This window comes from Trachemys scripta, chromosome 16 (genome assembly GCF_013100865.1).
Source record: "Trachemys scripta elegans isolate TJP31775 chromosome 16, CAS_Tse_1.0, whole genome shotgun sequence".
Lineage (NCBI taxonomy): Eukaryota > Metazoa > Chordata > Testudines > Emydidae > Trachemys > Trachemys scripta.
In genome coordinates, this window is record NC_048313.1 from 9,047,906 (window position 1) to 9,064,938 (window position 17,033).

The 17,033-nt window shown below is 45.3% G+C and overlaps 1 protein-coding gene across 5 annotated transcripts; it reads left to right on the forward strand.

Annotated features, from left to right (window-relative positions):
• Window positions 1–165: 165 nt before the first annotated feature.
• On the forward strand, window positions 166–16,774 carry RIT1 (Ras like without CAAX 1). Of its 5 annotated transcripts, none has more exons than XM_034793201.1 (6): window positions 166–1,058; window positions 1,182–1,311; window positions 3,637–3,693; window positions 9,056–9,129; window positions 9,751–9,942; window positions 16,167–16,774. In XM_034793201.1, the coding sequence occupies exons 2-6, from the start codon at window positions 1,218–1,220 to the stop codon at window positions 16,395–16,397; spliced, it is 648 nt and encodes a 215-aa protein (XP_034649092.1). In that variant the 5' UTR covers window positions 166–1,058; window positions 1,182–1,217; the 3' UTR covers window positions 16,398–16,774. The 5 variants fall into 5 exon arrangements, with proteins under 5 accessions (XP_034649092.1, XP_034649093.1, XP_034649091.1 ...); XM_034793202.1 differs by having other exon boundaries at window positions 166–1,057; window positions 1,185–1,311; XM_034793200.1 differs by having other exon boundaries at window positions 166–1,057; window positions 1,188–1,311.
• Window positions 16,775–17,033: the final 259 nt, after the last annotated feature.

A 17,033-nucleotide genomic window follows, 5' to 3' on the forward strand; every position in this document is an offset into this window, starting at 1 on the left:
AAACTTGGTCTACAATTAAAAAAAATATATAGATAAGTTTTTGTTCTGTTCTATTTAGGTTCTTTTGCTACCCTCATCACTGCAATATCTGAGCCCCTTTCCTAGTGCATTAAGCAATGTGACTAACTTCTGTCATGTGACTTTTTTTCCCCTTCTCTTTCTCTCTCATCCTCTGTACAAGGGCAGAATTGTTTATGCAATGTAGTGCTTTGGTTTTGCAGGGCTTTTATTGTTGGGTTTGATTTTATTTATATATATGTATATGCTATGCTTAGAGCACCATATCTTATCACCTGCTTTTAAAACCAATTCCCATAAACTATTTTTAATAAACCCCAGTCCTGCAAACACTTATGCACTTGCTTTTCTTTAAGAGGATGAGTAGTCCCACTGAAATCAAAGTCAAGGGGGCCAGTCTCTCCGTTTAATAGTTTCCCAGTGTTTTGAAATCTGACCATAACCGTGTTTACTTGCCGCTAATTATAGCGAGGTAGCTAGAAACTACCAGATAGTCTTTTTGACTTTAATTATTAGCAGACATAAATGTACAAAAGCCAGAAACTGGCTGAGTAAACTTACTTTTAAAATTAAATGCTTAGGAGATATTGTGGGGTGGCTGGGGAAAGGAAGTGCGTTTCAGCTGTAGAGGATCATCCTGCTGACCGGCCTGACCACCTATTAAAGTTATACACACAAGGCTGCTTTTCACTAGAGGATGGTGTGTGAGAAGAATCGAGGAAGGTAAGCGATTTGCCGAAAGGACGAAGGACCGGCAGCGAGGGACTCGGGGACAGTCCCTCTTCCACCTTTGGGTGCAGCGCTGCCCTTGCTCCTGATGCGTCCCTACACGGAAGGGGCGGGTCCGTACGCGGGCGGGGCCTGAAGCGCTCGCTCGGCCTAAGGCCGCAGAGCCGCTGCCGCCGCCATTTTGGTTTGCTGTGAGAAGGGTCTGAGACGGTGGTGCGCCGGTCCTGGGCCGGTGGGGTCCTGCCCTCCACGGGCCCTGTCAGTGCGGACGGGAGGATGCGACGCGGAGAAGGCCGGAGTCCCTGACACGGTGAGTTGCGGGTTTTGGGGTGGGGGAGATGCAGCCCGGATCGGGGCGGAGAGAGCCTGTGGAGACCCCGTGGCTCCGGCCCGCTCCACCCCCTCCCGGCCGGTTCCTGACACACATTTTCTCCCTGCAGGCGGCGGCGTTTTTCCTGGCGCCGGGGGAGATGGACTCTGGAGCCCGCCAGGGCGGTGGCGCCTTAGGACAATCCCGCGAGTATAAACTGGTGATGCTGGGAGCTGGCGGCGTGGGCAAGAGCGGTGGGTGTCTCGGGCCTGCCGGGGTGTGGCGACTTTGGCTCAGTAGTCAGGGGAGAGGCTGTCCCGTGGGAGGTCTCGGAAGCCCCAGGGGCCGGTCAAGGTCCGAGAGCAGCTGTAATGGGGCAGAGCTTTAATCTCAGTCACTGCTGAGCGCGGCGGCCCCCATAGCTGAAGAATGGGTTTGCTCGCTGCTGTACTGTGGAGGTACCCACTGTGAGGGGGACAAGGTGGGTGAGGTAATATCTTTCATTGGACCAACTTCTGTTGGTGAGAGAGACAAGCTTTTGAGTGAGACAGAGCTCTTTTTCAGGGGGACAATCCTGTGCTTTGCTTCACTGTAGAGGTCACCTACATAAGGGTTGGTTTGAGATTTTTAAAAAAATATATCTTTCCCCAGCTCCTACCTTTGTATTCTCAATAATTGAACGTATATGTATGAAAATCCTTGATTAGGGTAAACATTTCAGAGTTCTAATATGTTATATCTATAAAACGTTTAATGTATTAAACCATTTTAAGCTTAGTCCCGTAGTTGAAAATAATAAGCAATAGGGGAGAATATAGTTCAATAATAGGCAATGGGTGTGAACATAGTTCACAATTTCATACTGATAAGTAAGGCTGCGAGTCTGTCACGGAGTCTATGATTTTCTGCAAAAAGCAGAACAGGAGTACTTGTGGCACCTTAGAGACTAACAAATTTATTAGAGCATAAGCTTTCGTGGACTACAGCCCACTTCTTCGGATGCATATAGAATGGAACATATATTGAGGATATATATATATATGTCCCCCTGAAAAAGAGCTCTGTCTCACTGTGTGTATATATATATCCTCAATATATGTTCCATTCTATATGCATCCGAAGAAGTGGGTTGTAGTCCACGAAAGCTTATGCTCTAATAAATTTGTTAGTCTCTAAGGTGCCACAAGTACTCCTGTTCTGCTTTTTGCGGATACAGACTAACACGGCTGCTACTCTGAAACCTATGATTTTCTGGGACCTCTGTGACTTGCAGTGGCCAGCGCGGCTGGCCCGGGGGCCACCTGAGCAGCTTGGGCAGCCCTTGGGCCAGCTGCATTGGCTGCTCCTGGGGCAGTCTTGGGCTACTGCCCCTCCCCCCAGCAGGAGTTTGGGTGTGGAAAGGGGGTTAGGGTTAAGGTTAACCTCAGGGCAGGGGGTTTGGGGCATGGGAGGCGATGTGGGATCCAGGAGGCGCTTACCTCGGGGCTCCCCGGAAGCAGTGACATGTCCCTCCCACGCCTCCGGCGTGGCCGGGCAGCTCTGCGCACTGTCTCTGCCCATATGCGCTGCCCCCACAGCTCACATTGGCCATGATTCCCAGCCAATGGGAGCTGTGGTGCTGGCACTCAGGTCAGAGGCAGCACACAGAGCCCCCGGCCGCACTTGTGCCTAGGAGCCAAGGGACATGTTACTGCTTCTGGGGAGCTGCGCAGAGCCAGGTAGGGAGCCTGCCAGCCTTGCCCACCCTACCCCCACAGCACCAGTGGGGGTACTGTTACCCACCCACCCCTGAGCACCTATGGCACCCCCAGCCTCCCGCCCCCCCAAGCAACCACGGTGTCCCTAGGCAACACCCCCACTCTGGGCACCCAAGATTCTGTCAGGGGTCTATAATACAAGTCATGGCAGGTCACGGGCCATGAATTTTTGTTTACTCCCCATGATCTGTCCATGACCTTTTCTAAAAATACCCGTGGTTAAAATGTAGCCTTACTGATAAGTACATTTTACCATTCGCCTTTGAGATTTAGGGTGAACAAAATGTGCATTTTCCCTATGAAGTGCTCCAATTTTTAGCGAATGCCAAAATAGTATGCCAATTGTACCATTTAAATGTTTCTCACACCTTCTTGTCAATTGTCTAAAATGGGCCATCTTGATTATCACTACAAAAGCTTTTTTTTTCTCCTGCTGATAATACATCTTAATTAATTAGCCTCTTACAGTTGGTATGGCTACTTCCACCTTTTCATGTTCTCTGTGTGTGTGTGTGTGTGTGTGTGTGTGTGTGTATATATATATATATATATTTTTTTTTACTATATGTTCCATTCTATGCATCTGATGAAGTGGGCTGTAGCCCACGAAAGCTTATGCTCAAATTTTAATCTCTAAGGTACCACAAGTACTCCTATTCTTTTTGCGGATACAGACTAACACAGCTGCTACTCTGAAATCTGTGTAATCAGTAATTCTAAATATTCTCTGTCCATTATCATGTTTCCACCTACGCCTGTGATGTTAATCAGGAGGACTAGAAATCACCTGTGTAATTGTAGTTATCCAATGTTAATTTTCAGCTATGACCATGCAGTTCATCAGCCACCGGTTCCCAGAGGACCATGATCCTACCATTGGTAAGAAAAACCTCTCCAATATCTGTCTCTGCTTTTGCAAGTTAAAAAGTAGTTTTTGTGGAATCATTTACTGTGAACCTTATATGCTAAAGAAAACCAGAAACTCAGCTGCAAACAAAGCATTCATAATCATGTCAGCAATAGCTAGACAAGTTGTTACGAGTCCAAAGTCTGCAAAGAGGATTATGAGCTGTGCTAGGAACAGAACTAATGGCCAGAACTTTAAAGATATTTACAGAAAATTCTGTGCACACAATAATTTCTGCACAAATTCTGCATTGTGCAATGGCGCAGAATTCCCCCAGGAGTAAACAGCAGATACTAAAGTTAGACATTTTAAAATCAGCAAGTCCAGATAACTTTCATCCAAGAATTTTAAAAGAGCTCTCTGAGGAGCTCGCTGGACCATTCATGTTGATTTTAATTAAGTTGTATAACAGTAGGGAAGTTCCAGAAGTCTGCAAGAAAGCTAATGTTGTGCCAGTATTTAAATAGGATGACCTGGGTAATTATAGGCTAGGCAGTCTGACATCAATCCTGGGCAAGGTGATGATATGGGAGTGGATTAATAAAGAATTAAAGTAGGCTGTAATGAATGCCAGTCAACATGAGTTTATGGAAAACAGATCCTGTCAAACTAACTTGGTATCTTTTTTGATGAGATTACAAGATTGGTTGATAAAGGTAATAGTATTGATGTAATATACTCACACTTCTGTAAGGCATTCGAGCTCATCCTCTCAACATTTTCATTAAAAAATAGAGCAGTATAAAGTTAACATGGCATACATTGAATAGATTAAAAGCTGGCAAACTGATATGTCTGAAAATGTAATTGTAAATGTGGAATCCTCACTGGGCACGTGTCTTTCTAGTAGGCTTCCATAAGGATCTGTTCTTGGCCTTGTGCTATTTAACATTTTTAGCAGTGACCTGGAAGAAAACAAAATAATCACTGATAAAGTTGGTCATGATACAAATTGGATGAGTGGTAAACAATGAAGAGGACAGGTCACTAATACAGAGTGATCTGGATCACTTTGTAAACTGAGCATATTATGCGTATTAATACGGCTAAATGTATATAGGTAATCTAGGGGACAAATATACTTTCAGGATGGGAGACTCTATCCTGGGTAGCGTGACTCTAAAAAAGATTTGGGGGCCATTGTGGATAATCAGCTGAATGTGAGCTTTCAGTTCAATGCTTTAGACAAAAGGGTTAATGTGATCCTGGAGTGCATAAACAGTGGAATCCTGAGTACAAGTAAAGAAGTTATTTAACTCTGTATTTGGCACTGGTGTAGTCACTGCTGAAATACTGTATACAAGACGTGTTGTCCAGAGTTCAAGAAGGATGCTGAAAAATTGGAGAGAGTTCAGAGAAGAGCAATGGGAGTTAGAAAACCTGTCTTATAGTGATAGATTGACCTTCTTAAATCTGTTTCTTTTAATAAAGAGAATCTTAAGGGATAACCTGATTAGTCTATTTGTTCTCTGTGCAAAGAACAAATAATTAATAATGGGTTCTTCAGTCTAGCAGAGAAAGGTATAAAACAATCCAATGGTTGGAAGTTGAAGCTAGACAAATTCATGCTTGAAATGAGGTGTGCATTTTTAACAGTGAGAATAATTAACCATTGGAGCAATTTATAAGGGTCATGATGGATTCTCCATCACTGACCATTTTTAAATCAAGATTGGAAGCTTTTTTAAAAGATGTACTCTAAGAATTATTTTGTGGAATTTCTATGGCCTATGTTGTTCAGGAGGTCAGACCAGGAAGATGATCACAATGGTCCCTTCTGGCTTTGGAATCTATGAATCAATTTCTCCATCTGTAAAATGGAGATAATGATACTTTATCTCCCTTCAAATATTTTGAGATCTACTGGTGAAAAGTGTTATATAGGAGCTAGGTATTATTAAATACTTGCAGAAAAAGTTTAAAGACTAAAATAAGTTAACTGCCAGTCACAATTAACAGACTAATAACAAAAATAAGACCTCTTGATGGCCATCATCTCTTCTGTCATACCACATTTGCTGTGCAGTGTGATAGTTTGTCATACACAACTGCCTTTTGTTTCCTTGTTATTGCTACTTTTTATAAATGTGCAGCAGATTGAAAGGAGGGGGAGAGTAACTGCCCAAAATACTTGTGTTCAGCTAAATTATCTCTTGCGTGTTCCATTTGATTTTCCCACGTCTTTTGTCGAAAATATGAGTCAACAGATTTACCCTTCCACATATAAACCAGGAGAATTAGCAGAGCCAGCAACCTTAACATTTCTTTAGCAGATGACTCTAGAGCAGGGGTGGGCAAACTTTTTGGCCCGAGTGCCACATCTGGGTGGAGAAATTGCATGCAGGACCATGAATGTAGGGTTGGGGCAGGGGGTTGGGGTGCGGGAGGGCGTGCGGGGTGTTGGAGGGGGTGCACTGTGTAGGAAGGGGCTCAGGGCAAGGGGTCGGAGTGCAGGAGAGGGGTGGGGTACGGCAGGGATCTCAGGGTAAGGGGTTGGGGCACAGGAGGGTATGCAGAGTACAGGAGGGGGCTCAGGACAGGGGGTTGGGGGTGCAGGAGGGGTGTGGGGTACAGCAGGGGGCTCAGGGCAGGGAGTTGGGATGCAGGGTGCCGGAGGTGTTCGGGGGCAGGCTCTGGTCCGGCACCACTTATCTGGAGTGGCTCCAGGGTGGCAGCGGCGCTCACTGGGGCTAGGACAGGCTCCCTGCCTGCCTGCTCTGGCCTCGTGCTGCTCCCGGAAGCAGCCGGCACCACGTCGTGGGGGTGGGGGTGGGCAGAGGGCTCTGCTGCTGCTCTTGCCTGCGGGTACCTCCCCCAAAGCTGCCATTGGTCGCAGTTCCCCGTTCCTGGCCGTGGGAGCTGCGGGGGGCGGTGCCTGAAGATGAAGGCAGCGCATGGAGTCCTCTGCCCGCCGCCCGGACTACCCCTTCTGCCTGAGGTCCTGCCCCTACCGCCGGAGCCCGGAGTCCCGTCCCGTCCCCCCTTCCTGGCGTGGCAGCCAACTCCCCTCTTTTCCCCCCGCCCCAGGCTGCCCGAGGACCACCAGCCCCGAAGCGCCTGAGCAGGCGGCATAGGTCCCCTGGCCATTGGCAGGTGGCATGGCCCAGCCCTGGAGTGCTGGGAGGGCGGATGGTTCCCCCGCCCCCCGAGTGCCAGGCAGGTGAGCAGGCAGCATGGGCCCCAGCCCCGGCACATCAGGAGGGCAGCACATCCTCCCTCACCCAGCCCCAGAGTGCAGGCCGGCCCCCCTTAGCCCCAACCTGGGGCTCTGGCCACCGGGTGGGGGGGAAAGACCCCTGCAGCACACAGCCCAGAAGCAGGAAGGGGTCTGGGGGTGGAGTGTCGGCGGGATCACGCAAGGCTGTTTGGGGAGGCACAACCTCCCCCCGCCTTCGATACTTGCCGGCCATGGCACCATGATTTTTCAGAATCCTATAGGATTTTACTGTTTATTATTTGTATTACCATGGCGCGTAGGAGCCTTAGCCATGGATCAGGACCTTCTGCAATCTTTGTCTCCAAATAAAAAGTGTTGTTACTAGCTCCTGCTTTGAGATCTTCTGACACTAGCTGTCTGTTTTATTCAGTCTACCTTTTTTGGAGTTGTCACTCAGCCCATTAGTGTTGACAGGAGAATCTGATCAAATGGAAAGGAGAACTTGAGTTTCTATTCAGGTTCTTATAGTGTGCCCATGACTATAACATCTGAGCACCTTTTGGTGACGTTTTTTAACATAAGAATGGCCCTACTGGGTCAGACCAAGGGTCCATCTAGCCCAGTATCCTGTCTTCTGACAGTGGCCAGTGCCAGATGCCCTAGAGGGAATGAACAGAACAGGTAATAATCAAGTGATCCATCCCCTGTCGCACATTCCCAGCTTCTGGCAAACAGAAGCTAGGGACCCCATTCCTGCCCTGCCTGGCTAATAGCCATTGATGGACCTATCCTCCATGAATTTATCTAGTTTTTTTTAATCCTGTTATGGTCTTGGCCTTCACAACATCCTCCAGCAAGGAGTTCTACAGGTTGACTGTGCGCTGTGTGAAGAAATATTTCCTTTTATTTGTTTTAAACCTTCTGCCTATTAATTGAATTTAGTGACCCCTAGTTCTTGTGTTATGAGAAGTAGTAAACAACACTTCCTTATCTACTTTCTCTACACCAGTGATTTTATAGACCTCAATCATATCTCACCTTATCCATCTCTTTTCCAAGCTGAAAAGTCCCAGTCTTATTAATCTCTCCTCATACAGAAGCCGTTCCATACCCCTAATAATTTTTGTTGCCCTTTTCTGAAACTTTTCCAATTCCACTATCTCTTTTTTGAGATGGGGCGACCACATCTGCACACAGTATTCAAGATGTGGGCATACCATGGATTAATAGAGGCAACATTATTTTCTGTCCTATTATCTATCCCTTTCTTAATTATTCCCAGCATTCTGTTCGCTTTTTTGACTGCTGCTGCACATTGAGTGGGTGTTTTCAGAGAACTATCCACAATGACTCCCAAGATCTTTCTTGAGTGGTAATCGCTAATTTAGACCCCATTATTTTGTGTGTATAGTTGAGATTATGCTTTCCAATGGGCATCACTTTGCATTTATGAGCATTAAATTTCATCCACCATTTTGTTGCCCAATCACCCAGTTTTGAGAGATCCTTTTGTAGCTCTTTCGCAGTCTATCTGGGTCTTAACTATCTTTTTAATTTGGGTTAGTTTAATTTGGAGGGAAAGATCTGTTTATCTTTCTAAAGCCTGGTCTACACCTGAAACTCAGGTCATTTTAGCTATGTCTCACAGGACTGTGAAAAATTTCATGCCCTATGCAACGTATTTAGGATGACTTAACCTCCATTGTAGACAAAGCTAGGTTGACGGAAGAATTCTTTCATCAGTTTAGCTACTGCCTCACAAGGGGGTGGTTTTACTATGGTGACGGAAATACCTGTTCCGTTGCTGTAGTCAGTGTCTACACTACAGTGGCATAGTTGTGCTGTTGTGCTTGTTGTGTAGACATATACTTAGTAATTTATCCTGTTTAGGAAATTGGCAGTTCTGTTGGTGGCTGCCATTAGGATTATTTTATTTTATTTTATTTTATTTGTCTGCCTGTTCACCTCAGTTGGGAAAGGCCCATTAGTCTGAGAGAGAGAATGTCTTTATTAAGGTGTGCAAAACTGAATTCTTACTTTATAAAATCAATTGTAATAATGTATTTTCCATTGCTTTATATCAAATGCTCAGTAGTAGTATTTTGTTGTATGCATGAGATCAGTACTGTAGTTTTACTGAACTTCTGTTACCCCCTACCCTCCTTCTAAATCCACAGAGGATGCTTATAAAATACGAATACGGATTGATGATGAACCTGCAAATTTGGATATTTTGGACACAGCAGGACAGGTATGTGAGCAATAAAAATATGAATAGGATGGAACTAAAGGCCAGGCATATTCACAAAGATCCTTTAAAAATGTATTGCTTATCTCTAACTTTTCTTTGTTCTAGTTTTGTCTCCTGAATCATCCCATTTCCCCAACATATTGTATTTGTTGGTAACCACACAATGTGCATTTGTTTTGTACCCTGCTTTATTGTTTCTCCATTTTCCATTGTCCTTTTTTTATACATAATATATACAAACGAAGAGGTGCCAACATTCTTACCCTTCCCTGAAACAACAGAAACTCATGCCTTTCATTTGCTTCGTATATGGGTCCCAAATTTTCACAATATTTTGTTTGATGTGTTAAAGGACAGAAAGGAAACAAACTGTTCATAACGTTCTTTTAACTCTGACTGCTACATGTTGCAATTTTAATTGTGTATTTCAGGTGTTTAATATTTCAGATAGGGAGAATCCATAAAATCTCCAGTTTTTTCCAGTGGACAATGTGTGGCATAAGCAAACCAGTATGTTGCGTGGCATATAGCTGTTCTTAGAATGGATAGAGGGCTGACAGTGATGAGATGATCAATAGCTGCTGAGCTTGTACGAGAATTGAAATATAACATTCTTTCTAGGCAGAGTTTACAGCTATGCGGGACCAGTACATGAGGGCAGGTGAGGGATTTATCATCTGTTATTCAATTACGGACCGACGCAGTTTTCATGAAGTGCGTGAGTTCAAACAGCTCATCTACCGTGTTCGGCGCACTGATGACACTCCTGTGGTTCTTGTGGGGAACAAATCTGATCTGACACTGCTCCGACAGGTAAACTATCCAAAGGAGTTCAGAAGGTGTATATCTTAAAACTAGGGCTGTCAAGTGATTAAAAATATTAATTGTGATTAATCACGCTGTTAAATAATACTAGAATACCATTTATTTTAATATTTTTGGATGTTTTCTACATTTTCAAATATATTGATTTCAGTTACAACACAGAATACGAAGTGCACAGTGCTCACTTTATATTTTTTATTACAAGTATTTGTACTGTGAAAAAACAAAAGAAATAGTATTTTTCAATTCACCTAATATAAGTATTGTTGTGCAATCTCTTTTTATTGTGAAAGTTGAACTTACAAATGTAGAATTATGTACAAAAAAAACTGCATTCAAAAATAAAACAATGTAAAATTTTAGAGCCTGCAAGTCCACTCAGTCCTACTTCTTGTTCAGCCAATTACTCAGACAAGCAAGTTTGTTTACATTTGCGGGAGATAATGCTGCTGCTTCTTGTTTACAAAGTCACCAAAAGTGAGAACAGGCGTTCGCATGGCACTGTTGTAGCTGGCCTCGCAAGATATTTACGTGCCAGATGTGCTAAAGATTCATACGTCCCTTCATGCTTCAACCACTATTCCAGGGGACATGCATCCATGCTGATGATGGGTTCTGCTTGATAACAGTCCAAAGCACTGCGGACCGATGCACGTTTATTTTCATTATCTGAATCAGATGCCAGTAGCAGAGGGTTGATTTTCTTTTTTGGTGGTTCAGGTTCTGTAGTTTCCACTTCGGAGTGCTGCTCTTTTAAGACTTCTGAAAGCACGCTCCATACCTCATCCCTCTCAGATTTTGGAAGGCACTTCCGATTCTTAAACCTTGGGTCGAATGCTGTAACTATCTTTAAAAATCTCACACTGATACCTTCTTTGCGTTTTGTCAGATCTGCGGTGAAAGTGTTCTTAAAACGAACAACATGCTGGGTCATCATCTGAGACTGCTATAACATGAAATATATGGCAGAATGCGAGTAAAACAGAGCCGGGGACTTACAATTCTCCCCCAAGGAGTTCAGTCACAAATTTAATTAGCACATTATTTTTGTAACAAGTGTCATCAGCGTGGAAGCATGTCCTCTGGAATGGTGGCCGAAGCATGAAGAGGCGTACGACTGTTTAGCATATCTGGCACGTAAATACCTTGCAATGCCGGCTACAAAAGTGCCACGCTAACTTGTGTTCTCACTTTATGGTGACACTGTAAGTAAGATGAGGGCAGCATAATCTCCAGTGTAAACAAATTTGTTTGTCTTAGTGATTGGCTGCACAAGAAGTAGGACTGAGTGGACTTGTAGGCTCTGAAGTTTTACATTGTTTTGTTTTTGAGTGCAGTTATGTAACAAAGAAAATCTACATTTTTAAGTTGCACTTTCAAAATAAAGAGATTGCACTATAGTACTTGTATGAGGTGAATTGAAAAATACTATTTTTTATTTCATTTTTACAGTGCAAATATTTGTAATAAAAAATAATACACTTTGATTTCAATTAAAACACAGAATACAATATATATGAAAATGTAGCAAAACATCCAAAATATTTAATAAATTTCAATTGGTATTGTTTAACAGTGCAATTAAAATTGCAATTAATTTTTTTTAGTTAATCGCATGAGTTAACTGTGATTAATCGACAGCTCTACTTAAAACATAATGCTGTGGTTTATCCTACGTGTATTTGCTTATTCCTTTTCCTTAAATTACATTTTTTGCTCTTGATTTAATGTTTAAAATAAATTTAATATTTGTATTAGTAATGTTGAAAGGGGGATGTGATGCAATGGTGGTAAGCACAGAATGCAGGATCTCTAAACTACAGGTGGTTTTATTATGGAATACTAATGTTAATAGACATGACATAATCTCAAACTCATCAGTTTTCAGCTTTGAATACCTGGGTTTCTTCTTCGAGTGATTGTTCACATCCATTACACATTAGGTGTGTGCGCGCCGCATGTACGGACATCAGAAACTTTTTCCCTTAGTGGCTCCCGTCGGGCTGGCAGGGGAGCCCCCACCAGCGTGGCCTCTCATGCTGGTGCATATATACCCCTGCCAACCCAACCCCCCTGGCGTCGGAACAGCTCTCTATCTCTCAATTGCGAGTGTCCCTTAGCATAGTTATCAGCAGTTAGTAGTTAGTTAAGATTCCTTTGTTTTAGGTTTTTGGAAGTTGTCTCCAACACCAGCCCTGGGCTGCAGGGCATGCCGCAGGCCCAAGGCTTTAAGGCTTGTGCCACGTGCCACAAGCCTATGCCTATTCATGATCCCCACGACTTGTGTCTCCGTTGCCTGGGGGAGTCGCATCAGACTGAACGTTGCAAGATCTGTATGGCTTTTAAGCCAAGGACTAAGAAAGAAAGAGACTTCCGCCTCAAGCAGCTATTCGTGGAGGCTGCGCTGCAACCTTTGGCCTCGGGCCATCAGGCCTCGGCGCCAGCGTTACTTTGCAATCCGGCACCGATGGGCCACTGCAAGCATACTGCACCGAGGCAACAAGACAGGCCCTGGCACCGTTCGACCTCACCAGCATGGTCTCCGGGCCAGCCTAAAAGCTGAGGGCGCTCCCCGCATAAGAAGGCGACACAAGCAAAAGAACCAAGCGCTCTAAAGGGCAGTGCTGCCCCAGGACATGCTCCGGCACTGGTGGCTCCGGCGCCGACGAGCCCGTTGAGCCCTGGGCTAAGTGCCTTGAGTGCGGAGGAAGGACTGGAGGAGCTCCTAGAACAGCCCTCCACACCAGACACCTTTGAGGCGGCAAAGGACCTGCTCGAGTTGTCGGTGGCAAGCCCCCTCCCTGCCAAAGAGAAGCCTGCGGCACCATCACCTAGAGTGCTGTCCAGAGGCAAGCCGGCAACGGTTCGCCGATCGAGGTCACCATCCCGGCACTGCTCCCAACGTCGGTCCCGGTCGAGCTCAGCCTCTGTGGATTCCCGGTTGCCCCTGACTCGAGGGCACCGGATTTCAGCCAACATACGGCACCGGCTCAGTCAGTGCATCGCTCCCTGGCGCCATCGCCAGGCTGGCACCAAGGCGACACAAGACTGAAGTCCCCAAGCCCCAGCAGAAGCCAACGATCCCAGTCCCAGGAGTATCGGTACCGGTCAGCGAGGAGCTGTTCTCCAGCCTCCCAGCAGCACCGTTCTATGGCACCGCCTTGGCTTTCGACGTCACCTTCCTCGGAATCCAAGGTGGACTCAAGCCGCTCTAGCTATGCCCGCAGGGCACCGGCTATCAGGGAGCCCTGTGGCATCCCCAGTGAGACCCGCCAGGACAGTGGCCCTTTTGGATACCATGGGCCTATCACCAACAGGAAGGGCCCTCCTTCAGAGCCTCGAGATCTGGCTATTCGGTGTATTGGTCCCGGTCCCCGCACAGGCACCCCTCTGCACCCAAGGAGGCCACGGTATCCAGGCCACCAGATGCTTCTCTGGAACACAGGAGACCGGAAGCAGCACTGAGCCTGGTGCTGTCGCGAGGCAGGCAGTCAGGCAGGACCCAGATGAGCCCCCCAGCTTGCGAGGAAGGGCAAGAAGGTCTGGAGGAGGAGACGCAGAAAGCCCTCACCTCTTTGTCATCCCCAGATGAAGCTGTAGCGGGCACAGCGGTGTGGGGGCCTCCTCCGATTGACCACAGAGCGCACCAGGAGCTGCTCCGCAGAGTAGCCCAGAACTTGGGCCTATAGGTGGAGGAAGCAGTAGAGCAGGAGGATCCTATGGTGGACATCTTAAGCCCCGAAGGCCCTTCTAGAATTGTGCTTCCGCTCATAAAGTCAATCCAGTCCAACTACAAGATGGTCTGGCAAACCCCAGCCTCTAGCACGCCAACAGCAAAGGGCTTAGAGAGGAAGTACTTTGCCCCTTCCAAGGGATATGACTTCCTCTTTTGTCACCCGTCCCCCTGTTCGCTTAGCAGTCCACGAACGGGAACGACATGGTCAGCAAGCCCCGGCTCCCAAGGCCAAGGAGGCTAAGCGTCTAGACCTATTGAGCAGACAAATTAGAGGATTGGGCCAAAAGAAACCTGATGAGGTTCAACAAGGACAAGTGCAGAGTCCTGCACTTAGGACGGAAGAATCCCATTCACTGTTACAGACTAGGGACCGAATGGCTAGGAAGCAGTTCTGCAGAAAAGGACCTAGGGGTTACAGTGGATGAGAAGCTGGATATGAGTCAACAGTGTGCCGTTGTTGTCAAGAAGACTAACGGCATTTTGGGCAGAGACCCCTTAGACTTTGTAGTGACAATCCCTGCCCAGGTATTGGACTCCCTGCACTGGTGGCTCAGTCAGCAGGCGGTTTGCAAGGGGATCCCATTCGCTGCACCACAGCCCACTCTGACGCTGGTAACAGATGCGTTGGACTTCAACTGGGGAGCACACTTTGGGGAACCTATGGACACACACATTCACAGCCCACTACGCAGTCCATTAACAGGCCAGAGAGGACGCGGCAGTCGGCAGGGCTGTGCTTCAGTCAGTTGTTCCATGACTCCTACCCTCGTCTTATGGTAAGCTTGTGAGTCACCTAATGTGTAATGGACGTGAACAATCGCTCGAAGAAGAAAAAATGGTTGGTTACCTTTTCGTAACTGTTGTTCTTCGAGATATGTTGTTCACGTCCATTACACTTCCCATCCTCCTTCCCCTCTGTCGGAGTCTCCGGCAAGAAGGAATTGAAGGGGGATCTGGTCGACAGGGGTATATATGCACCAGCAGGGGTATATATGCACCAGCACGTGACGCCACGCCATGCTGGCGGTGGCTCCCCTGCCGGCCCGACGGGAGCCACTAAGGAAAAAAGTTTCCGACGTCTGTGCACGCAGTGCGCGCACACCTAATGTGTAATGGACGTGAACAACACATCTCGAAGAACAACAGTTACGAAAAGGTAGGTAACAGTTTTGTTTGCCACTAGAATTTCTAACCCTCAACTCCCGTTATGTTTTCAATTTCTCTTATCCTGAAAGGAGAGTGCATCTGCACAGGGGATTAAACAGCACTTGAACAACTTTGCAAATAGTAATACTTTAGGAAGGGTTGTGAGTACATTGAGAATAGAGAAATAATAAAAGGGGATTTAGAAAGGGCAGAAAATAAAATAAGATTCAACTTGGGAAAGTGTTAGCTAGAACATTTGGGGAAGAATAATCCAAATTACAGATTCACTGTGAGGGGAAAAAATCTGGCAAATAGTAACCCTGAAATAGACCACAGGTAGTGGTTGCACAGGAAATTGAGTTTCCAATGTGATATGAGAGCAAAATGCCACGGACATTGTTGGATATATATGCTGAGGAGTCATATCACAGGACAGGGAATCAAGAGTCCCTTCATATGCTCCAGTGTGCCCATATTCTGAAATGCTGTGTTCAGTTCTGGGAGGAAAGATAGACAAATCGGATGGGCTTTAGAGAAAACCACCAAAAATCACAGGTGGTGACTGAGGTGAAGAAATATAACTTTCCTATTGACAACTTGGGGAGGTTGCATGTTGCCCTTCAGATAGTTGCAGGTTTAACACCAACAAGGGAGATTAATTATTTGATAAAAGGGTGTTTAAATATGAAATGAGATAAAGTTATGAATGGGGAAAGATATAGTCTCAATATCTGTAAAATCATCCTGACTTAATGTTTTAGTCAGTGGAATAGTCTCCACAGGAATGTGGCTGAAGCGCCATAATTTTGGACAAAAGGCTAGAAAACCTGCAGTAGAGAACACTCCTACACTGTCAGGGAAACAGATTAATTGTGACGTAATACGTGTCTTGTCATTCCATCTTAACAATCATTCTCATTTGTTTTTATTAATTTTTCAGGTCTTGCAAGATTGATTGATTTGTTTGCATTTAGTGCTATTAAAACCCTTTTCTATTTATTACTTGTATAGTGCCAAAGGTGTAAGCATTATTTACAAATGCAGATTATGACCCAGTCCCTACCTCAAGGAGCTGGATGTCTTATGGATATAGGATGCAGTACAGATGTTTAAAAGATCAGGTGAATGAGTAGGAGTAAACAAAAGTTTAGAGAAAAGTTGATTTTAGGGAGAGATTTCAGAGAGATGCATGGAAAGGGGATGTTCCAGAAGGAGCAGGTAATGTGAAAGAATGCACATGGTTAAGAGTGAGAGGAACTGGCAAAGGGAGCAGAAAGAGGGAAGGAATGAACACTTTTTGCTTTGTTAACAAATATGTACTTTGTTGAAGGTCTCCAAAGAAGAAGGCTCAGCTTTAGCCCGAGAATTCAGCTGCCCTTTTTTTGAAACTTCAGCCGCATTCCGCTATTATATCGATGATGTATTTCATGCTCTTGTGCGAGAGATACGTAGGAAAGAGAAGGAAGCAATAATGGCCATGGAAAAAAAATCCAAACCCAAAAGCAGCGTATGGAAAAGACTAAAGTCACCATTCCGAAAGAAGAAAGATTCAGTGACCTGAAGGGGAGGGGATGTATCTGTCAAACTGTGAACTGGAATATGTAGTCAAAGCAGTCCAGTGACCTACATTTTTGAGCATTATGCTTTCTCTATTTTTTGACTATTTTTAAAAGGAAATCTAACTATTGGGAGTTTGGGGGGCGGGGCTGCGATTTACGTTGTTTAAAGTAATCTTCCTCCCCTCCCCCCCTCCACCTCCCATTTCAGAACATTTGGTCTATGACACAGCAGTGGGTTTTACTTTTGTTTACTGTCACTTTCTGACTTGTATCCAGCAAATGTCACTGATGTAGTTGGTTGCAAATGCTGTTACGTATGTTCCTGCACTTTTAAATGTCTATCTTAAGGGATCTCAGCATAATGAAAACCGCACTATGTAGAATGTCTTTGAACTTTTACTTAGAGCCTAACTTAGTTGTCGGTTGGTGTTTTTTTTTTTCCCCCTCTTTCCTGAGAATTGCACAACAAAGTTTGCTGCTTTCTGGAAAAGTAATTCACAATGTATGAGAAGGCTTGTCAAGATCAGTGTTGAAAATAATGTTTGTGAAGCACATATAGCAGACTAATGGAACAAACTGCATGCACATGTCAGTGAGAAGAACTCATGCTGAAATTGCTTTATGGTCTGTGCATTTTT

What these genes read in the sequence shown, in the direction of transcription:
- RIT1 (XM_034793201.1), top strand. Translation starts at nt 1,218, where the DNA reads ATGGACTCTGGAGCCCGCCAGGGCGGTGGCGCCTTAGGACAATCCCGC. An exon ending in TGGCGGCGTGGGCAAGAGCG is followed by an intron (nt 1,312 to 3,636) that starts GTGGGTGTCTCG and finishes GTTAATTTTCAG; the next exon opens with CTATGACCATGCAGTTCATC. An exon ending in ATCTGACACTGCTCCGACAG is followed by an intron (nt 9,943 to 16,166) that starts GTAAACTATCCA and finishes ACTTTGTTGAAG; the next exon opens with GTCTCCAAAGAAGAAGGCTC.